Source organism: Lissotriton helveticus, chromosome 5_1 (assembly GCF_964261635.1).
Source record: "Lissotriton helveticus chromosome 5_1, aLisHel1.1, whole genome shotgun sequence".
NCBI lineage: Eukaryota > Metazoa > Chordata > Amphibia > Caudata > Salamandridae > Lissotriton > Lissotriton helveticus.
The window spans coordinates 1,450,837,398-1,450,862,598 of NC_136065.1; the positions used below are offsets into that span (position 1 = coordinate 1,450,837,398).

Consider the following 25,201-nt stretch of genomic DNA (forward strand, 5'->3'; position numbering starts at 1 on the left):
TTCTCTGTCATTTTAAAATAAAAAGACGCGGGATTGGACTGATTAAAGTCGGTAAAATAAGTGTACTTTTTCAAAAAAGTATTCAAACTGCCTTGTATAGGTGCCGGGCAATGCTCCCACTGTGTATAATTTACAGCACTCCTTCTGGAATTACTTTTATGCAGATAATGGTTGCCAAAATGTTGGAAGCAAAATAATTCACCATAATTAGCAGATTCTAAGTACAAATCTTCAGCATCAAAGGCAGCATAATATTTCAAATCCGTAAAACAATGCCTCTACGGCCTGAACAACCCAATCATCAGAACGTATGTTTTGTTTCACTACATCCCCCATGTTTACCCTGAGCACATTAGGGACATTAACAACCTCAGTAGGGCCATGTATTTGAAATTTAACTGCATCCCACACAATCCCATCAAGAACAGGCCAAGCAGTGATGTTAACAAAAGTCAAGTCTCTCTTCAGTCTGTGTGCTGAATGCGAAGAGGAAAGGGGTGCCAAAGTTCCATTTAGATTTCGAATGCATGTTCTTTCCTCGACATAGTGTCCATTGACGATTCGAAAAAAATAAAACACAAAACCAATTGACATAAAAAGGTAAACTGAAAAAAGTACCAACCAAAATTATATGTCCAAGGGGAATTCAAAAAATGTTTTTTAAATAAACTGCCATAAATTGCAAAACGTGAGGGCTTTTTTGAGTTATGTGAAACAGTGTCAAAAGAAAATCTGGATTCTGTGGCCAAACGAGTCTGCAAATCAGGCATCGATAAGTCAGTTGGGTAAGTGTTATCAAGTTCATCAACGTTATCACCAGGCAAAGTACTTAATAAAGGACTAGAAATCGCAGGCATCTCGATGGCCACCTCAGGCTCAGGATTAGAGGCAGTGGCCAAAACAGAATTTCTCACAATCGAAGGACAGGAGACCGCCGGTGTAATACTAAGAAGAATCGGCCACTCAGTGTATCTTGACATTGTCAATAGAGATAAACCTGTTTTCTTTACAACCTGGAAGTGGTGGTAAAATGACTGTTCTTGTGCCCTTCACGCCAAGCACAGGAACCAGAGCTCGATAGGAAGGACCAAATTCTTTCTTGTTATCGATCTTCTCTCGAACCAGTTCTCCAACTTGGGGTAGCCAGCCAACTACCGGGATCTGCAACGCATCATCCGATGTGGAGGGCAAATGTTCCTTTGCAAGACTGTCACTGGTCTTTTGTAGATCCTGTAAAACATTGCAATGTTCATCTACGTCAAAGGTTGTGGCTTGGGCCACGCAGTCTAGACCGTCAAGGTCCGGGACATACATCTTGATACCAAAGAGCATTTCGTATGGGGTCCGCCCACCCAGAGACTTTCTAGGGAGATTTTTAAGAGCACGCTGCACGCCATTGAGATGGGCCAGCCAGTTTCTGCCAGTGCCTATAACTCGAGCTGTCAATGATTGCTTTAAGTCACGGTTCATTCGTTCCACTACACTGTTACCCTCAGGTCTGTATGGAGACGAAAACTTCAACTTGGACCCCCATTGACATCATAGCATTCTTGTACGCCTTAGAGACGAAAGCCGGACCCTGCTCCGAATGGAAGGTACCACAGGCAAAAATCCCTACAAAGACACGCAAATCTCTTATGACAGGCCGTGAATCAGCGCTGCGATGGGGCCAGACCCACACAAAGCGTGTGCATGAATCAACTGCTACTAAGATGTACTTATACGCAGTATCAGAAGAAAAAGGACCACAGTGGTCTAAATAAACGCATTCTAGTGGTTTATTAGATATGTACAACTGTGTCTGTGGCGGACGCGCAGCAGTCGAAGGCTTGATCTGCTGGCAAATGTCACATTGAAGGACATAATCGCGCGTCTGTTTGTACAGTCCCTGCCACCAAAACGTTGTTGTAACTGAGATACTGTGGCCGAGACGCCCGCATGCGCAGACGCTACACCTTCATGAGCCGCTGCGATCAATGTATTCCTGCGGTCCGAGTTGGGAATCAACCGCTCACTAACTCCAGGAAGTTTCACATAAGGAACCTTATCGGGACTTAAGTGGTATGTGTACTTCGAAGAGAACCCCGCAGGATATTTACCTCCCTTCTCAGTGGCAGCTACTGCCGCCAAGATATCATCATCAATCTTACTTTTGGACCGTGTAACTGCTGCAACTAAATATGTAGATACTGTTGATTTCGCCGCTTCATCAGCAAGCGAGTTACCCACAGCGTGAACTGCAATACGCTGATGGCCAAGAGTATGAATTACAAACACAAGTGGCAACTGCTCTTTAAGCTCAGCCACCCGAACCCAGATCATTTTATGTTTCATTGTGCTACCTTTGGAATCACGAAAGTAATTTTGAATGCAAAAGTACAAGTTTTCATTGTAAGACTGGAAACAGTAATAGGAATCACTCACAATAAGAGTCGTCACACTAGGATCAGCGTACTCCAATGCAAGCATCAGAGCCCGAAGCTCTGCCAATTGTGCGGTGCAGTCCCCTAGAGTCTGCGTGTGCATGACTCTGGACTTGAACTCATAGTTCACCATGGCACTGACCACAATGGCGCATGCGGAAACGTAGGCGTGTTTAGAGCCATGAGCAACCTGCGCCAACCCATCAGTGTAAATGATGCAATGGAAATCCTCCAAAGGACGCATAGCTAAAGGAGCCGGATGAACGAATTCATACTGTAGGTACTCCTGCGACCGTAAAGAGGCGTCAAAAACAAACGTGACATCCAGGGACGTCAATGACGCAGCCCATTGTATCCACCGAGGGTGCAAAGCTTTAGAATTTGGTACACTGACTTTCGTAACTGCCTCCAAGGCAGGACACGGGGTAACAACCAACATGCGTTTTCCCTGTGACAGAGCACGTTCCTTAAGAATCGCCATCTGTACAGCCGTTAAAACTTTCTCCACATTGGAAAATCGCATTTCAGCCGAAGTGTACAAGTGTGACTTGTAAGCAATAGGTACTGTATCTCCTTCATTAAAAGTCAGGTAAGTGAAACCCACCGTCCCAGGGATGATTCTTATCACCAGGTTGGTGTGGTTGTCACGAGTCAGTAAGAATTTAGAAGCGAGCAGGTCAGCTTGCAAGGATGCAGAATAGCTGAGTGCTCAGGCAGCCAGCATGATTTGGAAAAAGTTGGTTGTATCAAAGCATACAAAGGCTTGATACGCTAGGCATATTCCGGAATGTATGTCCTCCCGAAATTTAAAAAACCCAGTAAAGACTGTAATTTTTCAGAGTTGTTGGAGCGCGCAGTTGTGCGCATTTCTCCAGGAAGTTACGAGCATGCATCTGGGTCGACTCTCTCTAGAAGAGAGACTATGCGGGCAGTAAAAATCCCAGGACTATTCTTATAGACCATAGGTAAACGTCGGAAATGTTTTTTGCACACCTCCGCCAGTAAAGGAGGTCCATTGGGAACTTAGACCATCCAAGTGGTGGGCATAAAAACCGTTGGATATGTCAAGCGTGATCTTAAACCGCTTTCGCACAAGACTATCCACCAAGGCAGAGCCGTGAGTATTCTGTACTGCACAGGTACGGCAATGCAAGTTTAAATGCCGGTAATCCAATACCAAATGATATGAACCGTCTGGCTTGGTCACAGTGAAAAGAGGGTTATTCATCGGTGACACACACGTTTCAATCACTCCCTGATATTCCAATTGTTCAAGGATTTCCGCAACGGAAGCCTTAGCTTCACGTCGAATGGGATATTGAGATTGAGGCTGAGGCTGAGACCGCAAAGAAATCTCGTGCTGTGGGGAAAATTTATCCCAACCACAGTGTGTACGGTACAGAGCCGGCGCTAGAGCCTTAGCCCACTCTTCTGCAAAATTCAGCGCATGCTCCTTCGAGACTGTGTGCGGGAAACTGGGGAGGATCACCTCCTCCCCTCGCGGAGCTGCGAGAACAAAAGGTGGGGGCCAGTCAGCCTCCGAAAGCAAAATGTCATACGTAGACGAAAGATTTTCCCAAAACACCCCTTTTATGGTACGTTGTATGTCACCTTCGATTAACAGGACAATTTCATAAAGTCTGTCTGGGGGAGCAACTCTAGTATCAGCTGTTTCTATTACAACATATTGGTCAGTCGCTGTCACCTTCAGTAGTGGACGGAGGACCTCCCGTATTATGGTAATCTCTGCCGCGCTGTCCAGCAAGGTCAGAGCCCATGTCAGATTCCGAAGCCGCGTTCTCACTATCTGTGGCATATCTCGCTGTTAAAGCGGCGACTTTCTTCTTTTGAAACTGGGATCTTTTCGGCATAGTGCCGCCCTGCTTCCCTGCACCGTCTTTTGGGCGGGCTGGTGACGTCCTTGCTGGCCACCCCGACCCCTTCCGCCTCCTCCACCACCGGTCGACGAGGCCGATGACTCCTGAAAAGAACGAGGGGAGCGTTGATCAGAAACCTGAAAACGATCAGGTGATTTAATCTTCGCGCGATCGCGCAAGTCATAAACACGTTCTGTGGGCGCAGGCACTGGAGACGCAGGACTAGACTCCTGTTTCTGTTGCTCTTGCTTCCCCTGATTTTGTTTTTTAGGCCAATTTTGTTTTTTGGACTTTGGCTGAACGTCCGTTTCAGACTTCTGCCCTTGGGGTTGTGTTTTCTCTTTAGTAGAAAATGGTTTGAGACCCCTACTATTGCGACCCACGGTTTTATAAGCCGCCACAATAATCCTCGCTAACTGTCATGGTTTCTCGGCATCGGTAAGCACCGCCAAAGCATTAGCTACCTGAAAGTTCACTGCATCCCCCTTGACATTAGCAAGAATGAGATCGCAAACCACATCAAAGGAGCCACACAGGCGCATACCCAATTAAACCGCAGACTCCGGTCCGTGCTCATTCTGAACACGCTTAAGGACCGGTAGCAGGACAGTCATGGACGGAGTGCCGTAACACCTCGCATAGACTGCCGCAAAAGTTTTACCCCAGGTCTCACAGTCACCGATTTCAGGGGTCAAATCTTTAGGCAAACTAATTGTTAGAATTCAGCCTCAAGCTGGTCAAACTTCTCGGCAAGCCAGAAAGGAAAAACATCCACATCCAGGGGACGCCTGCCCATCACAGCATTGACCATCACGGGACTGAGCTTCATACCGCCCTGTCCTGCTGGAGGCACCGCAGCACCCGGGGCCCCACTCGGGAGATTGCGGGTTATGTACTGCACTAACGCTCGAATAACGTTAATAGAGACTACATGTAGCCTCCGTAGCTCAGCTAGGGTACAATTGCCGTGCTGAGGATGAGGAGTAAATCCAGCCAAAACAGGCCAATTTGCGCCTGGAATGGACAAAGGACCTAACCTCGGAGCAGTTAAAGAATGGGGGAGGGCGCCACCAAACCAAACTCGATGCTGCCAAGTATCTATAGGTACCTCCTGTGCCCTATACGGAGTATATTCATTTGGCACAGGGGCGGGAGTGTATGTATGGAACACACCTGAAGTCGCGTCGACAGCTGGAAATGTCACCAATAAATAAAAGATTTTGTAACGGTAAGCTGTTTCCGCACTCACCACCATTTTCACTGCCATGCCATCCACTGGGACATTGTAAGTCTGCAAATGATTGCGCACCGCTATGCGACTATGCTGCGGAATGTCCACGGCAGCGGCCATGACGATACAGAAAGGAAAAGGAACAAAGCAAACTTTGTAGCACAACTGGGTAGTAATTCAAGGAAACCGTTTAGAAAGATTCAAGCTTGAAAAGACCTATTTACATAAATTTTTTCCGACACCACCGTTTTCTGCAAACGACACTGAAGGGGTTAAGGAATGAATGATATACTACTCAAGTGTCATGATATAAGACCACCAACGTATGGGCGCCATGTAGCAGGGATTCCGTTCTCCTACAGAACTGTGCATAGAGATTTGGAACCTCAGTGAATTAGGGTGTGCCAAAACTCACCTCAGTACCCAAAATCCCCTTACCGAGCTAGCTACAGTGTCTCATTGGTCCTTACGAACTCCCAATGTTTAGACAAACCAGAACATGATCCTAGAATACCTCAGGTCACGTGGAACACATGAACACTCTTTCGTTATACAATCATTTCAAACCAGAACGTGGAGTAAAGAGGACGCGGGCACATTTGAAATATTTATTTACTAATGCAGTGTTCTTAAACGCAGTATCTTAGATAATACAAGCAAAGATATTATAAGAAGCAAAGTTATCAGCATAGTTACTAGTCCATAGAACGCAAAAGGTGACAGCATGCTAAAATGCTGAAATGAATAGGGGTTAACAACACCTAATTCTCACCCTCCCTATCTAGTATATTATATTATATTATATTTAAAAAGGTCTCTTTGGGTTTTAGCAGGGCGGGCCCATACCTCAAGATCCTAGTGGTAATGGATCACATCATCTTGCACCAGCTCTCTGCATGCGAAGCACCATCAAGTGTGTGTCGTGTGCTCTGTGTGGCGCAATATCAATCGTGCCTAAAGCCAGAACTTGGCTGCTTGCATGTATGTTATGTCTAGGAAGGTGCGAAGATCAGACCTCACAACAACACTGTGTCGAGTTATCCTTGAATGTTTCAGCACTCACTGTACAGACACAGTTTACCAAGCAAAGCTGATATCAGAGCAATAACATATTATTCTCGAGTAAATCATAACGCTCTACTAAGCTGAAAGCTAAAACAGCAATTATGTGTCCTGTGCAGAAACAGCAAAAGGTAAAATGGCGTTTAAACATTTAATAAGCTCATGCTAACTTAACAAAGCATATAGGCAATGAGTAACTATATGACAGCGGATGCTGCTTCGAGCAGCACCCGCCGCAAGGTTAAAAAGTGCATGTTGACCTTTGCATGCACGAAGCGGCAGGCACCGCGTGGTGCCTGCCGCTTCGTGCACACAAAGGCAGGGGGGTACCATAGGTACCCCCCATGTGCAACCCCACCCCCCTTCACCCCTGAGGGCCCGCAACAGGCCCCCAAAGAAAAGACCTTATGCCTTTCCACATCGGAAATGCCGCCGTGGAAAGGCATAGAACCGCCGCCATCCTAATATGCCTGGCGGTGTCTGATAGACACCGCCAGCCATGTTAGAGCTTTTCCGCCACGGTCGGAAGGCGACCGCGGCGGAAAAGCTGCGGACGGAAAAAATATCCCCCCGCCATCCTAATCTGACGGGGGGTATTTCTTCAGTTCACAGCGGTTAATCCGCATCCTCCGGCCCGGCAGTGGCTTCCGCTGGCCCGGAGGATGCGGATTATCCGCAATCATAATCGGCCCCTTAATCTGCCCTCTTCATTCTCGTAGATACTCCAAAGGCAACGGCTAGTCTCGGCTATTTTAGCTGTTTCGTGACATGAGGTAAGCCCCGCCTCTTGTAGTTCAACAAAGAAGAGCAGATTTTTTGTACTGGCATAGTTTAACAAGTCGCTCATTTTCGGCAGGTCACGTTTAACTCAATTTCAACAAGGACTCACAGAGTTATGCGTAACTATTGGTAAGTGGACTTTTGCAAACCACCTGAAGAATAGAGCCTTTAGTGAGATGTTGATAGAAGGTTTATTGTACATGTAGTCTTTTTGTTTTCACTTTTAGAATAATACTATCTTTGTTTTTGGAGTCACTGATTGATCTCAAACCAGAAAGCAAGGTAGGCGGTGTTTACCGGTGGGACTTCCTTTGTGTAATTCTAGCTGGAAATCTTGTAATTTGAATGGTGTTTCTTTGTTTTTTTCTCTTTTAGATTTGTTTGGTCCTGCTGAGAACCCGACGCACAGTTGGGTTTGAAACGCGTCGACCCCCTTCACCCCTTGTTTTGGGTTCCCTTGTCAAAACAAAATACACGGTCTAAGTTTTTCATGATTAGAGTAATTTGGACGGGAGATGTAGAAAAGTTGATGACATTGAATCAGTTCTACATTCCATTTTGAAAGATTGATGTTTCTTTTGATGTTGGGATTAAGATTATTCTCCATTAGAGCTGTGGACAAACAAAATGATTTATCACTTGCTCTGAGTGTGTGTTTTCCTGAATGGTATGAGTGCTAGGTATGATTGCGTGGCCAAATTTGTATGAGGTATGTAAGATGGGTTGCATTGATTGGTTGGTTGCTGTCCTGTATGATGTATTTGAATTATTTGTTTGTATATAGCTGTATTTGCCTGTTTTGTATTTAATATTAATACACATGTAGAAAGTCATTTTTTTTAAATATATGTGGAAGGAAGTTGTCAAATAAAATAACGAATGATGCAATAAGTAAAAAGGTGGATGCATATGTTTTGTTCATAGGTTCTGGTTGAAATAGCCTTTTTTGCAACAGTGCTCAGTACTGGCATCTGCTATGTTTTGTCATTACTACCTTAGACATGCACGTTTAGAAAATGGGCATTTTCATGTGTTATGAATTTTTGTGCTTTGCAGCCTGCCTCAAATGAATATCTGGTTTAGACTGACAAGAACATTTTGCGCATTCACCCTAGATAGTCACACACAAAGGGAACTGAGGTGTGCCCCGCATATACTAGTGGTCCATCATCAGGTTGATGGGTCTTCCTGAGCTAGAGTGGTGGGAGGAGTAGTCACTGACACCTGAATAGGTCTGTTCCTGTCCTCTCAGAATGCTGTCTTCACCCCCTGTAGTGTGTCTGGAGCCAGGGCTAGGATTGGATAGGGGTGTTGTGCACTTCTAAAGTTTGTTTGAAGTTACCTCCACATCAGAGACATTTGGAATATACGTACAGGGTCTCTAACCCCATGTTTTCAAGACACTAATGTACCAGAGAGAATCTCGGCTAGCGTACAGGCTGCTGGGCTAGAAAGGCAGCCCCTCTGCTGTACCTGATGTTCCTAGGAGCTGCTGCTTTGTGGAGCCCTTCTGATGCCTGCTGCCCTTTGTCCTGCTGGAAGACTACAAGAAATAACCCATACATGCCAACCATCCCGATTCAGGTGGAAGACTACTGATTTCAAAGCTAGTCTCTCGCTTCCCGATTCCTGCTTCCAACAACCCGATTCCTCGGAGGCCTTCAGATGGCAGGGACCAGTCTTGTGTGACTTGGATTAGTCACTCCTGGTAACCTACTCCTGCAAGCAAGAGCACAACATTTTTGTCATGGGGGGCTATTACAATGGCGGGCAAAGTCTGCCCGCCATCGTAAGGGAGCCAGGGACCGGCCGACAAAGTTGCGGCGGTCCCGCCATTGGCATTAGGAAGCACCCGCCACACTAGCGGGAGCATCCTCGGCCTTTTACATTGTGGGTGGATCTGCTGGCTGCAGATCCACTTGCAATGTAAAAGTACTGTGCACAGCATTGCCATGCATTACATGGCAGGCACCACGTGGTGCCTGCTACGTAGTGCATTGCAATGCCATGTACACCCCCACCACCCAACACCCAACACCCTGGGGGCCCACAACTGGCCCTGAACAGCAAAAACTGCATGCCTTTTCATTGTGATAATGCTGCCATGGAAAGGCTGCTCTCCGCCTGCATCGTAATATGGATGGCAGTGTCTTGCAGACCCCTATCCCTCTGAGACTGTGAGTGGTGGGCAGTGGCACAAATGTCAGCGGCCCAAAAATATGAAGGGCTATGCATGGCTGAGAAATCATTGGAGGAGAACACAGTATGGGTATGATAGTTACTATTCATCCGAGCTGCTGAAGGCAGCATTGTGTGTATGTTTAACTGCAAGCGTACCTGCTGCTGTTACCAAACTTGCCAACCTAGAGTAGTGGTTCACAAGGCAGTTGTACCGAGTATTATTGGGTGACAGGGCCTAAATTCTTGTATCACAAGAGCACTACCAATGATGGCCCTGCCAATATTTTGTCATCCACTGCGGCGCTCTATTAAAAGCAGTCACTCAGGTGGAGGGGGTTCTCTCGGGCGGTGTGGTCACGGACTGCAATCGGCGCTGGATTTGCATTGCATTTTGCAAAATTGTCATCATTCATCATTGCGTCACTTACTCTGTCTGTCTCTCGTCGGACTCTTCACACTACTAGAGAGATGCAGACACTGAGTGAGTGCCCCCTCGTTGGTGCAGCTCCAGCATCGGACTTCAAGCAGCAGGTCCGTAGCAACCTCTATCTTCATCCAACCGAGCTCTCAGCAGCTCAAACTGCTGTTATATATATCTGTGTTGCAGCCATTATGTGTCCCTTGTATAAGATGAAGGGGCCTGTCCCCTGGCAGCACAGGGTCAGGCTTGATTGAATACAGACTAGTGCTACCGCCTTCAGCTGCCCTGCCAGGCTGCACAGCTTATGATAATGTGAATATGTGGGGGACAGTAGGCTGACCTCAGGGACACAAGTTTGGAGCCCTGGAAAGGACAAGAGCGCTAGACAGGATAGGGAGGGATGGCAGGCTCCTCGGGCACCCTGCAAGTGTAGGAGGGCTAACTGTTGGGAGCACTGGGCTAGCCATTAAGTGGACATAGGCTGGCTCCAGGGACAGGACTAGGCATTGCCTTCTCCTGGGGGAGCCCCTTAAAAGTGGAACTGGAAGGTTAGGTACAGGGAGGGCAGGCAGTGTGCAAGCTCTGGAGGAGGTGTGAGGGCCTACTCTGTTGAGCTAGTCCTAAGGACAGAGTATGGGCATGATCGGCAAGAGCGCTCAAATCCCTCCCAGGCGGCGAGTTGCCTCCCCGTCCCTTAGTCATCTTCCAACTGCGCCCCTTTGACCTTTAAACACATCATGAACAACTTGCTTGGTGCCGAAAAAGGTCGCAGTTTATTAAAAAGTTAAACATTTATACATTTGTTTCTCATGGTCATACATCACATTTTGTTGCCTCAATTAATGATTTGCCAACGTGGCTAATTCAGTCTATTTTTGGTTGTTATTTGCTTTCAGATAGATCACGTTTTGGGGGGCCAATATCACGGCCACCGTTGCCAAGGGGTTAGGCTTCAACTTTCTACCAACTTGGTGGGTGCCGTCCCACGTGCCTTCAATGCCATCTTGTCCCCACCCTACTCCTCTGGGTCACTGCCAGGTGGCATCCCTAAGACCACATGTGAGCAACTCATCTATCCAGCCTTTGGCTGAGTTCTACCTCTCGCTCCTTTGGTACCCCTGCTATGAGGCATCCCAAGGACATTGTGAGAGCCTTCCATCTACTTCTATCAATTTCTCTTTCTTTCCTATCCTTGTAGGTTGTCTCCCGCCACGCTACCTACTGTCTCCCTGATCGGAGGGAGCTCCCCCCTTGCTCCCCTATGCTCTCGCATCACTTATGAGAAACCCATTTGCTCTAACATCCTCACAATGTTTAGCAAGAACATATCAATCTATCAATCAGGACACTTGTAAAGCGCACTACATACCTGTGAGGCTCTCAAGGCGCTGGCGGGGGGAACGCTGCTACTGATCGAAGAGCCAGGTCTTGAGTAGTCTTCTGAAGGCCAGTAGGTCTTGGGTCTGCCATAGGTTGGTGGGGAGGGTGTTCCAGGCCTTGGCGGCGATGTGGGAGAAGGGTCTGCCTTCGGCTGTCGTTCTTCAGATGCGGGGGACATCGGTGAGGGCGAGGTTGGCAGAGCAGAGCTTGCGGGTGGGGGTGTAGAAGCTGAGTCGTCTGTTGAGGTACGCTGGGCTGGTGGTATGGAGTGCCTTGTGTGTGTGGGTGAGGAGCTTGAAAGTATCCTCTTGTTGACGGGGAGCCAGTGTAGGTTTCTCGGGTGGGGGGTGATGTGGCGGCAGTGGGGAATGTCGAGGATCAGACGTGCCGAGGTGTTTTGGATGCATTGCAGCCATCTTAGGAGTTTGGCCGATGCTCCTGCGTAGAGGGAGTTGCTGTAGACCAGCCTGCTGGTGACGAGGGCCTGGGTGACTGTTCTTCTTGTTTCAGTGGAGATCCATTTCAAGATCCTGCGTAGCATTTGGAGGGTGTTGGAGCAGGAGATGGCGTTGACCTGTTTAGTCATGGTGAGGGTGGAGTCTAGGATGACCCCCAGGTTGCGTGCATGGTCTGTGGGAGTTGGAGCGGCTCCCAGTGCGGTCAGCCACCAGGAGTCATCCCCGTCTGAAAGAGTGGACCCAAGGATGAGGACCTACGTTTTGTCCGAGTTCAGCTTCAGTCGACTGATCCTCATCCAGTCTGCGACGGCCTTCATTCCTTCATGGAGGTTGGTTATGGCTGTGTGAGGGTCTTTGGTGAGGGAAATGATCGGATGGGTGTCGTCGGCATAGAAGATGATGTTGAGGTCGTGTTGACGGGCGATATGGGTGAGGGGTGCCATGTAGATGTTGAACAGCATCAGGCTGAGGGACGAGCCCTGGGGAACGATGCAGAGGATCTCGGTGGCATTGGAGCAGAAGGGGGAGGCAGACACTATGAGTTCTGCCGGAGAGGAAGGATGTGATCCAGTCCAGGGCCTTCCCTTGTATTCCGGCGTTGTGTAGGCGTGTGCGTAGGGTGCGGTGGCAGACTGTGTCGAAGGTGGCTGATAGGTCCAGGAGGATGAGAGCTGCTGTATCCCCGTTGTCTAGCAGGGTCCTGATGTGGTCCGTGGCGGCGATGAGGGCGGTTTCGGTGCTGTGGTTGCTGCAGAAACTGAACTGGTATGGGTCCAGGATGTTGTTGTCTTCGAGGTAGCGGGTCAGCTGTTGGTTGACTATTTTCTCGGTGACAGGGAAAGGGAGCATGGAGATGGGCTGGAAGTTCTTGAGGTCCTTGGGGTCCTCCTTTGGTATCCATCCCTACCCCTGTTAGGTGCATGCCATCCTCCAGGTGGTAGCCTGGCGACCTGAGGTTTATGAAGCCGTGCCTTATGAATCCCCAGCCATTGGCCCTACATATCTTTGTCATAGTAAATTTTGGCTTCATGTCTGGATTTCTCCACCACCCCCAGGTCTATCGCCCCCCTCCAGGACTTCCGCACTTTTATCTCCGAAATTATTTTGGCGGGGCACACCAGCTTTGTCAAAGCACCTAAGTCCACCTGCATTGTCATTAGCAGGGCCCTCCTGCCAAGTGAGGCCAGGTTGTTACCTCCCAGGCGGACTATTACCACATCCGGTTTGCCACCTCTCCCTAGTGCTTCTTGCACAGCGGGTAGCAGTTGGTCACATTTCATCCACCAGCCAAATCCTGCCGAATGTGCATCTGGCTGCTGCCCACTGTTGTGCCTGTGATAGGTAAGAATGTCCCACGAACCGCTTCATTCCTGTGCCGCGAGGTCGGACCTATACAGGGGGGAGAAAATCCAGGCTCAGTATGTACCTTTTAAACGCGCCAGATGCCGAATGCCCAATCACTTGATTTGCTTGCTGCTCATGCCCAGCCTCCGTGGTTGCGGCCCGATCCTAAATGAATGGGATCCAAATGCCCTGGGTTGGAGCCCTACCGCCCCCAAGGCCTTCCTTATCACTGCTATAAATTGGAAACGGCTAAGGAATGTCCCATCCTCATGTCTGAATAGCGGCCCTTCTCTGGATTCTACGGTTGCTATGTATCTCCGTACCAGGCATACCAGACAGCATGATTTCTCCCTTATGCAATGCAGCCTGGCCCACCTCCCTTTGCCCGCTTGGTCTGTCTTCAACCTCTGCAGCAGGATGTCCACGTGGCCTTCCCCGATCCGAGGGTCAGGTCGGTGTATGCATGCTGTTCCTGCGTTCCTTGCTGCTGGAGCCACCAGCTCGCTCACTCTGTATGCCTCAGAGAAAGCTAGTACGAAAGCTGCCCTAAAAAGTATGGCCTCGCTCTCTGATGAGCATAACTCCCCAAGAGCCCCTACAATTTGCTGCAGTAATTGGAAATGAATGGGCCTTCTTGCGTCTCAACATGCCTTCTGCATTCTGCCCACCCTTTCAAAGCCCTCTGATTGGGGGAGGCTGAGTTCCACTTGGGACTACCAATCGCGGTCGCCCCTTTTTCCCGGGCTTTGGGAAAGATGGAGCGGTGCACTCCCTAGTCAATGTCTCGTAAATAAAGAAGCTTAATCAGTATCTTTGTTGCAAAAAATATATCAATCTGTATTTTCAACAATTCATAGGACTTGTAAAAACATTAGCCAAAGCGTTTCGTTCAAAGAATGAACTTCGTCAGGGCACACGTAGTAGAAGAATTAAATGATGAGAGATAAGTAGGAAAAAAGGGGTTTCAACTGTCCCAATATGGTCCAGACCACCTTCTGAAATAATATCAATGGTACTCAGTCAGACGTCTGCAAGACGGTGTGTGGGCCTCCTTGATAAGGGTCAATGGAGTGATCCTGAAAAGTCACTAACGGCTCCTCAGCTCACGGAACAGCATCTTGGGCCCTGGGGGAGGGGAAGGAGGCTTCCCACTTCCGGGTGGCATTTGGCCTGGGCCCCCATTGTGTCTGCCTTGTCCTTCCCCAGCCCGGGCTCCTATCAGAGGGAACAGCACCTGAAGAGCCTGGAAGGATACGAAATAGGCAAGTGCCACCCATTACACGCTCTGCAATATTTACAAAGCACTCACTCAAAGCTACTCAGGGGTTACTTTTTTTAACAGTCAAGTTCCTAGTAGCTTTGATGGGGTATGGCGTTGTAAGAGGATTCTTCACACCAACCATCTTAAATCTTAAACTATGGAATGCAGAAATTAGGCTTGTGTGGAGGTCTTTTTTTTCCAGTATTGTTGAGTATGGGACAGGGTTGTGACCCAGTTAGTTATCCCTCAAAAATTATAATAATAATAATTGATATAAATAAGGAGGTTTTTACGCAGTTGAGCAGTAAATGGAGCTTATGCCACGCTTTTTTTAATTCCTAAATAGTACTGTCACTTAAAGACGTGGAAGAGAAGGAAACAGGGGCTCGTTTTCAGGATTGCATGAAAGCCTTCTCAGGGTGGATGTCGTCTAATTGCCTTAAATTAAACTCAGTCAAAACTGAGGTCATCATGTTTGGGAAAAACCCTAACTTGCGGATGCCAGACTGGTCGCCAGCTGAGCTGGGTGTCTGCCCCACTCCCACCAGGAAAGCAAAGAACCTGGGTGTGATCGTGGACAATAAGCTCACGCTTGGCGATCACATAAGCTCGGTGGTCTCAGCATGTTTTCTAACTCTAAGAATTATAAGGAAAATAAAGTTTTTTTCTCCATGAAGGCAGTCTTAGGACAGTGGTCAAGGACTTCATTATGGTGCGGCTAGACTACGGTAACAGTCTATATTGGAGTGCCCAAAAACAGCACATTAACAGGCTTCAAATCTCACAGAATGCTGCGGCTAGACTGCTTACAGGGACATCAAAATGTGTCTCTGTAAAGAAGGTGTTAAAACAATTACATTGGCTCCCCGTGAAGCAAAGGGTACATTTTAGGGCCCTCTGCATGGCCTTTAAAGCCCTCAATGGAATAGGTCCCGACCATCTGAGGCAAAAATTCAAATGGTATGTTCCTGGAAGGACTCTTCGGTCCGCAGGAGCAAAACAAGTGCTGGTCCCCCAGATTAAAAAGGCCAAGTGGGGTGGCAGAAGCTTCATCACTTGTGCCTCTAAAGCCTGGAACGAGCTCACGCTCTTTTAGAAAGGGGCTGAAGACTTGGCTTTTCTCACAGTAACATCTATGATATCCCAATAACCCTTTCAACACTCTTCCCTCCTCTATCCCTCCATTAACTCATCCCAAACTTTATCTATCTAATATGAGCTCCCAAATAACACTTTCGATACTCTTCCTTCCTCTGTCCTATTCAATCAAACAGACCCAAATGTCCACTGCTCAAATTAACAACCTATATTTCCTTGTACTAATCCACCACTAATCCTTCGGATGCCGGGGTAGGGTTCTACTCTCTGAGAAGTGCTTCACCGTCTCATCAGAGGTAGTAGACACTATATAAATACATTTACAATATTCATCCAGTTGCTGAATTGCACCATGGGAAACTAGAAAACCTCAGAATAATTCCGGTTTTGCAACTTTACCAGACTGTGTAATCCCAGATAAGTGTTTATTTTCCCTTTCCCACCTTTATCTTAATTATCATACAAAAAAAGGACGTTGAATAACATGACTTCTGGATGTGCATTATACAAAACATTCTCCTGTGTTTGATGTAATAAATTATAATGCTTTTTATGTATTACCTGTGCGGACTGAAATATAACAGAATACATACAGCCACGCTCTCAAAGGAGGTCACAGATTGAAAATAAAGTGAAATTGCTCCCATTTAATACACTTAATGTATGGTCATTACACTACTATTATAAAAACATTACTGGCAGTTAATGATTAATTGTCCTGGTGACTTTCACTTTTGGAAAACTGAAGTAAAGTTATAATTGGGTTAAAAAATGTGATGTACGTGTCAGGTGGAAGCACACACCGGGCTGAGGAGTCACCTGCTCCGGACACTGGGTGGAAGCACACTATACAGGGTAGCTAAGCAATTCACCGGGAGTCTCATGGGGTGGCACTACACTCGACGGTCAGTCTGGTCTACCAGTGATGTTAGATTGTCGCATGATTGTGATGCTTAGCCAGGCCTACTTGAGACATTTACAGGCTCATTACGATGGTGGACAGACTTGAGACGGGAATTGGGACCACCCATCCATGGAATCACAATATTGGGCCTTTTTATCATTGCGGTGTGTGCTGCAGGCTGCAGCACCCGCTGCAATTGTAAAGATGCAGGGTTTGCATTTCCCTGCACCCACATAGTGCAGGGAAATGTAGGGGGGCACCATAGGTGCCCTCCAAGTGCAGTAGGGAAGTGCCCCTGCTGAAGGGGGCCCGCAACGGGCCCTCGAAGTCAATCTCTGCCGGCCTTTGAGTGGCGGGTGAACCGCCATTCTAGGCTTGTGGAGATGAAGCATCCTTATATGTTGGAGGGTGCCTGTTAGGCACCGCCACCATTCTAGGTATGCTTTTAGGGTCTGATGGAGCAAGGACTTGGGTAAAAAGAGACTTGCTCGGACGCAATCCTCTCGTATAAACCCATAACATAGTATTAATAATGTATTGTGATACTAATATGCACCACATTACATATATTTTTAGCTAGATGAAGCTTGCATATGTGTTTTACTAACAAGTAACCCGAGTGGAACTTAAAATGGCTGCTAACGCAGGAAAATGTACTGCGCATGCGTCAACTGCATCTATGCAGAATGACGTCCGCAGATGCATCTAAAATGGCAGCTTGGAAACTCACATGCTAAGCATCTGCTTTGCTGGAATTAAAATGAGTTATATACTAAATGCTAATGCAGGAAGAGTCTTTATAAGCAAATGGGATTGGAGTAGAGATAGGTGGTATACAGTGAAATCATTTTATTTTTAAATTAATACTTTTTCTTTTAACCTTTCTATTAGTTCGTTTTTGGGCCTCTGAACGATGCTAAAGTCTACATTGCACGTGACTCAGCAGGCAGGTGCAATGATGACAAGCCAGACGTAGTGATGTCAAAACTTGAAACCTGTCTAAGGCCATTCTTGGTACATGTCCTGGGAACCAGCTGGACATCCTGAAAACTCAATGGACAACTGTAAAATGTATACATTGTTGTTGATAAAAAATTGTGAATACCGGTGGGAAATAAAGCTTGGGAAAACAAATTAATGGTCGGGAACATAAAACAAAGAACTAAAGAAAATTATTAAAACTTAGCATGGTGTGATGATCATCCCCTTAGCTTGTCCAATCAGAAGTAGGAGTTTCATAAAGTTGAAACATTTAGGGGTGCTACATGCCATTAGAAAGGTATAATTGAGGTAGCTTAGTTAGAAAAGTGAGCAGTCGCAGCAGACTTAGAATTTTGAAGCCAAATTATTAGAAGAAGATCGCGGAAGAATCGAGGAGGTAATCTAATTAGAAGAAGATCGCGGAAGAATCAAGGAGGAAGTTAGTGTCAGAGCGGGATGAGACGCAGCCGTCTAATCCAGAAGAGGTCATCTATCCTGTCCTGAATCATGTCCTGAAGTCCCTGTCACCTGATCTTTCCCAGGGGACACATTAATCTCTTGGCCAGAGGGGTCTGATTTCCACACCATCCTAGGTAAATATAATTCGGTGCATTGTGTCAATGTGCTGCTCTGACTCTATCCTCTTTTTCCTGAGGTACTGTTGCTGTGAAAATCTCATTGAAATAGAATACTACAATTGGGTAAACTGATCTTACTTCTTCGGAGAGATAGAGTTAGTACTGTAATTTGTTTGGCTCATTTGATTTTAACTAGTTAAACCATTTAAACTTTTCCAGAGTCTCTGGGTATTTAATAAAATAGAAGATAAATGAACCTATGTCATATCTCCATCAACTAATTCCAACTAAATAGGTCCATTGACTAAAAGGAAAAGGCTTTATGATCAGTGAAAAGATTAGTTAAATGATATTGGTAACTGATCCTAATTAAAACATTTATATAAATTGACCCCCAGCGGCGATAACCAGTATATATGAGTGTGTGTGTATATGGGCCCAGATGAATATATGGTAATAGAGTTACAGAGGTTTGTTACCCGCTGGATCAGGTCTGCCAGGCAATCTGAATGATTGCCTGTGACGGACGGAATCCCCATCCACCAGAAAAACGTCTGCCATCATAATTTGGCAGGTGGAGAATGGCCGCAATTTGGCAGGGAATCCGACACCGGCAGGCTGCCGGTGGCCGATTCACCGCGATTGTAATGAGCCCCTTAGTGTGGCTTTTAACATGTGGCTTTTAACACTTAACATTGGAATCATGCACTAATATGTACAAAGGAACCCAGCCCAAAGAGTGCACTTAACAACTGCCTTGCATCTTAGTCCACTATTGACATTGTTGTTAGAGGGGTGGGAAGAATGAATGTTTGCAAATTCATGTTTGAAAACTATTGCATAAAAATACTTCTAAATGCACTGATATAATGTGAAGTACTAAGGTGAAACTGTTCTGCATGTTAACAAAATACAGCTTTTGAATATGGAGAGAAGTTATCATATTTGTACACATTTACTGCAAGATGTCTTTAAAAACAAAGGTGTTTATAGAGTTAGGCTTTGCAGGATAACCTAGTTACTTCCTTTTTTAAACTTCAATTAACTTTTAAGTAAAGGTTTGCCTCTTTATTTAATGTATTTTTCAATGTTAGTGCTGAGTCAGTGGGCCATACTTAGAGTATTTCTGGTCTAGAACAAGTTCACCATCTTTTGTTGTGAGTGATTGAGTGTGTCTACCGCGGCACAGCATCCATCGACCGGGCAAAGACTTTGCTGTCACTTGGAGTCTGTCAGCTGCAGCAACCATGCGTAAAAGCACAAATGCAGTAAGTGAATGTTAACATGGGAATAGGGGCCAGTATAACACCAAGCAAGCATGGTTCATGGCTCCTTCTCTCTAGAGCTGAGAGGAATCTTGGGCCTAAAGTTCTTTGAACAGGCTGGGTAGGGTCGGCAATGGGTTGCAGCAGCAGGCAGAAAGTATAGCGTTGCCCGAGCAGATGGACGGTCAAAGCAATCCTTTTATATTCCAGGGTCTCTTCCTTTGGTTGACAGAAATCAGTAGCACTAAATAGTTCAATACTTTGTGTGAATAACACACATTGCACTACTTTAAAGAACCATTACTCGGGCGAGGCTTCAAGCATCAAGATGGTGGTCGCACTCTAAGAGTGCTCCTGACAACTTCGTCATCCACACATATCCTCGGACCCCTTGGGTCTTCCAAAGTCACCAGAGCAGATCTACATAGTGTGTCAACACCATCAACAAAGGGCTGTACCCAAAACCGACTCACCCGCAGAAGAAAATCGCAGGGCTGTGGACAGGCTTCGCGACCCACCTGTGACAACTACAGGATCACAACACAGTCGCAACTGAGGAGGACCTGACTCTCCAGGCCAGTAGTGGTCCCCGAAAGCGTGTCTGGATGCCTCTGGTGGCCAATGAAACAGACAACACTCTGTGGCCTGCCACTCCTCCCGATCCAAGATGGTGGCTGCCGAGCGAGAGACAGAGAAGCTGGCGCTTCAGATGTGGTAGGCCCAGCAAAGTGCAGAGAAACATCCCTCAATCAGCCATGCCTCCCGACACTGAGCTGACACGGCAGTGAACCTAGTTGTAGTGGGCCCAACCCAGTGAGTGAAGACAATGTGAGGGGGGTAGGAGGCCTCTCTAATAGTGCAGCAGACCCTAGGGGTGAGAAGACAGAGCCCCGGGCCCACATAGAGGAGGCCCTGGCTGCGGCCAGTGAGCTGGCAGAGTCCCTGCCCAAGCCTCCTGCAACGCAAACCCGGATGGAGCAGTACACCACGAGCGAAACCGTGGCCAGCGAAGTAATCCATGGCAAGGTTACCCTCCCTGAAGGAGATCTTGCAACAATCTTGCAAGCCATACGATCCTCATACGACTCAGTAGTGAGCAAAATCAGAGAGGTGCGAGTTGACATGGCCCTCATCAGACAGGAACTCCTCAATGCCACGGTCCATCTCACGGAGGCAGATTTCTGCTTATCCACAGTGGAGGATCGTGTTCAGTGCCTTAAAGAGAAGGTCTCACAACTCCAAACCCACACAAAAGAATTACACAGGCGTGCAGAATATGCCAAAAACCGCTCACAGCGCAACAACCTACCGCTTTTGGGCATCCAAGGGGGCAGAGACAGGGCAGATGGCAAACTTTGTTGAAACCTGGATTAGGTCATGGATGCTTGTGGATGGACTCTAGACATGGTTTGCAGTGGAACGCACCCACCGAGCCTGGACACCCAAGCCTTCACGGGTGCCCCATACCAGCTGATAATTGCCAGAATCCTCATCTTTAAAGACAGGGACACCATCCTGCAGGCAGCCCACACTCGAATGACACTGTCCTGCCAGAGCCACAAGGTCATGATCTTTCTGGACAATACTAAAGAGGTCCAGACAAGACGCCGCTCCTACATTGAAGTAAAATAGAAACTGAGGGCCCTAAGCCACCAGTACCGACCACTGTTTCCCACCCATTTAGAGTGGTCCAAAACAAAACCTTCTTCTTTGACAGAGGAGGTGTGGACTTGGGCCACTGAAGAGAGTCCTCTCCGGAGCTGCACCACTTCTCCCCCACATTGTACTCTGGATCTATGCAGCACGTGGTCCCCTGACCGCATAGGCGATGAACTTGATCTCGCAGGGGCCACAACAACCACAGAGAAACATCCACCTCACTCACGGCTGCTGCTCGCACCTCAAATGACCTGCTGATGCTCTTGAATCTCACAGACCCACCTTGGTATCAGGAACCTGATCAGATAGGAGAGGAGGAGAGACCAAACTGGCTGCTAATTGCAAGACACGAAGAAGACACCGACCTATCGCAAACCCCAATGATCTAACATACATTGATTTGGGGCTAGCCCCTGCAATCAGCCATGAAAGACATTGGCTAATAGCGGCTCTTAATACCTATGGCTCTAGTGTAACTACTGTGACTTGGCCGAGGCTCAACCACATTGTGCCATATAGAGGAATCCACCATGTAACCAATACACTAAGCCTATAGTTTAGTCCTGTTACATCTTGTTCTAGTTAGGGCAATGGATGCTTTCATTCAAGAAATATGGGTGGGGGGGTTGGTTGTGGGCAGGGTTCGGGACCGGTGTCTCCAAATTTAGCTTTGTTTTGCTCCACAGATTCAGCAAACACCTTACTATACCAGATGCAGGCACCTATCACTGTCAACATGAGAAGGAAAGACTCTAGACAGCGCCAACTTCGGGCACCCTGGCCCACTTACTGCTCGACCGCTGCCCCCTAATTTCACACATCCAACATAGCCATGAACCAAGCCCTATGAATCCTCTCCTGGAATGTGAATGGGCTCCTGGACAAAGTAAAACACACAGCAGTACTGACTCACTCTAAAAGGATGGCCCCTACTGTTCTCTTGCTTCAGGAGACCCACCTCATGGGCAACCATTGCCCCTTCCTTGCCCACCAAGCATTTGATTGGGTCTGGCACGCTGGGTTCGAGCAAGGATCCTAAGGACTGTGAACCTTCTGCGCCGTACCCTCCCTCTCACTCCCACTCATGTAACCAGAGACCCACAAGGCTGTTTCATGGCCCTGACTGGAACCCTGAGGGACATGACCATTAACCTGATCTCACTTTACGTGCCCCAACGACCATTGCACCAACTCTAAGCACCACAGTAGACACTTTCTCCTCTCTCCGGGCTTCACAGTAATTCGAGACGACTTCAACGCAGTCATGCTACCAGCCGAAGATGCCACTGCCACCACATCTACACATAGGACTCAACACATAGGACTCAACACGCAAGACAAATGACGGATTAGGTAGTACACTCACACCTCAGCAGCGCACCACACTCACATGCGCATCGATCTTTTCTTTATGCCCACTTCAGTCTGTGCCCGGTCGTGGATGTCCGCATCCTCCCCAAGGGAATATTGTACCATTCGCCCCTTATCCTCCAGATTGGAAAACCAGCAGCCACTTTGCGGCTGCTCTGAAGACTCAACAATTGGTTCCTCCAAGAGGACAAGTTCTGCCACAAAAAAAGAGAAAGATATCAGACAGATATGGCAACAATAGTGTTCATATCCAAGACACAACCCCCATTGCCCTCCTGTTCAGATTACCGCTCAATCTCACTCATCAATACCAAAGTAAAATTTGACACGATGGCCCTACCCCATGCCTTAAATCAGTCATCAACAGCCTCATTCACCCTGACCAATGTGGATTCAAGCCTCCGCACTAGGCACTGCATACATGGCCTTCATTTGGCGCTGGCCTATAGCCATCTTCTCATCCTCTAGCTCGCCCTTCCGTTGCTTGATTTTGAAAAAGCCTTCAACACTGTCGACTGGCACTACCTGCAGGCAGTACTAATGGCGGTGGGCACGAGGCACCACTTCCGCAGCCTAGTGCGAGTACTGTACTCAAACCCATCGGCTCGTGTGCTTGAAAATAGAGCCCTCTCAGATGCCTTCCCAATCCAACAGGGCACAAGGCAGGGGTGCCCTGTGGCACTCCGCCTTTTTTCATGGCCATTAAACCCTGGCATGCCATGTCCGTGCCGATACCCAGATCTGCAGATGGCACTGGCGGAGAGCGCACAAAGACCTCATCGCTCTCTACGCAGACAACATCCTTTTCTTGGCGGACATGGCCGCTCGGGCCGCAGATGCCTCCAGCTCCTCCACTCCTTTGAGGCAACCTGAGGCTTACATTTCAACCTAGCCAAGTCGACCCCACTGATAGGGAGCGTGTATAGGGAATGCATAAACAGGCAGATGAATATTCCTATAGGACGCCTTTCTTTCAAATACCTGGGCCTCTAGGCGGCATTACTCACACAACTCACCTGGTCGCTCAAAGTCACCCCCCTATTCCAGACAACCAAAACTGAGCTCCGTAAATGGCAATCCCTCCCTCTTACCCGGATAGAAAGAGTTGCCTTATTTCAAATAATGGTATTCCCCAGATTCCTATACATACTCCAGAACCTTCCACTATATCTCTCCAGCGGATGGTTCCAATCACTAGACAGTATGACCACTGCCTTCCTCTGGAACACCTCGAGACCACGCATGGCATTCACCTCCTGTCAAAAAGCCCCATTCGATGGTGGAATGGGCATGACCAATCTGTTTCTATAATGTCTGGCCACTTGCCTCCTGGTGATACATGACTGGTTCACCGGTGGCTGATCGAACCCGAGCTGGAGGAGACACTCCGGGGATGACAGAGTTGGACTGCGTAGTGGTGACTGGGACCCTGTATACACTGCAAGCACAAAGCATGGACCCATCAAGTGCCACAGATCAATCCGTGAGTACAGTTGACCCGCCCAAAAGGCTGTCCGCTGCATGGAGCGCACACTGGGGGGAACTGATTCTGGATTTGGTCGAGGCGGCCCAGGCAACCTCTCCCCCATCAGAGTCCAACTGTTGAAGTAATATTAATTGAGGGCGGGTGTCACGTTTGGCGGGGCCCTGGGTCTAAACTTGGTCTCCAGCTGGATAGCAGTCCCCACCGGTGGAGATACTGCATTTCCCCACACTACAAGGACGTGTCAAGAAACACTGCACCAGTTTCGTAGCGGGCGCTGAAATTGACTGTGCTGCAGATGAAGGCGCCCTTGGGCGGCATCCTATCCCTATCATCTACTGGCTGTATTTCTCCTGATTTGCCATATTGGAGCCCCTTTACTGCACTATTCTTGCCCCAGTGGTGGTGGAGCTGTTGAGGCTGCAATAACTTTGGGCAGGTGGACACCACCTACTGAAAGCACACATAGAGTATACTGCATAGGTCCCTACTGACATGGTGGACCTTAGACTGTGTATCAGCACCTGGTTGCACATTCAGCCCTTACAATGGGTCCTCTCAGTTAGTGGACCCAGCAACTTGTTTGAGACGTCTCTGCCAAGATGTCATTGGGATTTCCGTGCCAGAGCACTGATAATGCTCCTTGAGAGGGAGGCATCATTTGACATTGGAACCCTAATTGCAGTACACAAGGAACCCCCCTCTCTTCTTAATGGCAGACCCTACACAGTACCTATCCTCGGATCTGGCTCTCATCTCAGTCACCACTTGGGATGAGGAGAGATAGCACATAGCGCTCGTATCTGCCCTTGACTTCTCCTGAAATGCGGTGCGAGTTTAGCTCAGAACTCATGCCTATTTGCTTGCTTTGAGTGTTTCAACCGTGACCCCGTGGCCCTCACTTTGAGCCCGACAGATCAGCCCTGGGACTGCCCCTTGCTCCCACTGCCTCAACTGCATGAGGACTTACACCACAGCGCTGGATATGTAAGGGACTTCATTGAAACCCTGACCTTGCTATAACCTCTGCGTAGTGCTGGACACTTGTTCAATAGGGAAACCAGGTACTCCCTGGACCGGAAACAAGCATCCTAGGTCCAGTTTTGGGGTTTCACCCCTCATCAGCCAGGATAGCTTGAATCCAGTGGCACAGTGAGCCCGGGACCCACGTCTGGGCATACCTGACACATTTACGGTGAGAAAGCAAAAGACAAACAATTTATGGACGGAATACAGAACAAATAAAAACATTCACCCCAGTCAAGAGATCTGGGATAAAACCATAATTATTTTGCTCAACATGCCACCCCAGTTTAGACCTAGCCATATGCAAATCAGCCTTGACCCTGTGCCTCATGGAAACAGTCCAGCCCGAACTGCCAAACAAGGTCCTCCCTTGACTGGAAACAAGCATCCTAGGACCAGTTTCTTGGTTTCACCCCTC

At 47.8% G+C, this 25,201-nt stretch overlaps 1 protein-coding gene across 4 annotated transcripts in view; it reads right to left on the bottom strand.

Moving 5' to 3' along the window:
- The window catches only part of LOC144755477 (cytochrome P450 2G1-like), a 359,316-nt gene that overhangs the window by 278,638 nt on the left and 55,477 nt on the right, over positions 1-25,201 (bottom strand). The window contains exon 3 of one of the 4 annotated variants that reach the window (XM_078644450.1): positions 7,523-7,539. The exons of the other annotated variants lie outside the window; for them this stretch is intronic. Coding sequence (XP_078500576.1) covers positions 7,523-7,539 — 17 coding nt within the window. The remainder of the gene's footprint in view (positions 1-7,522; positions 7,540-25,201) is intronic. 4 annotated transcript variants of the gene reach the window in all.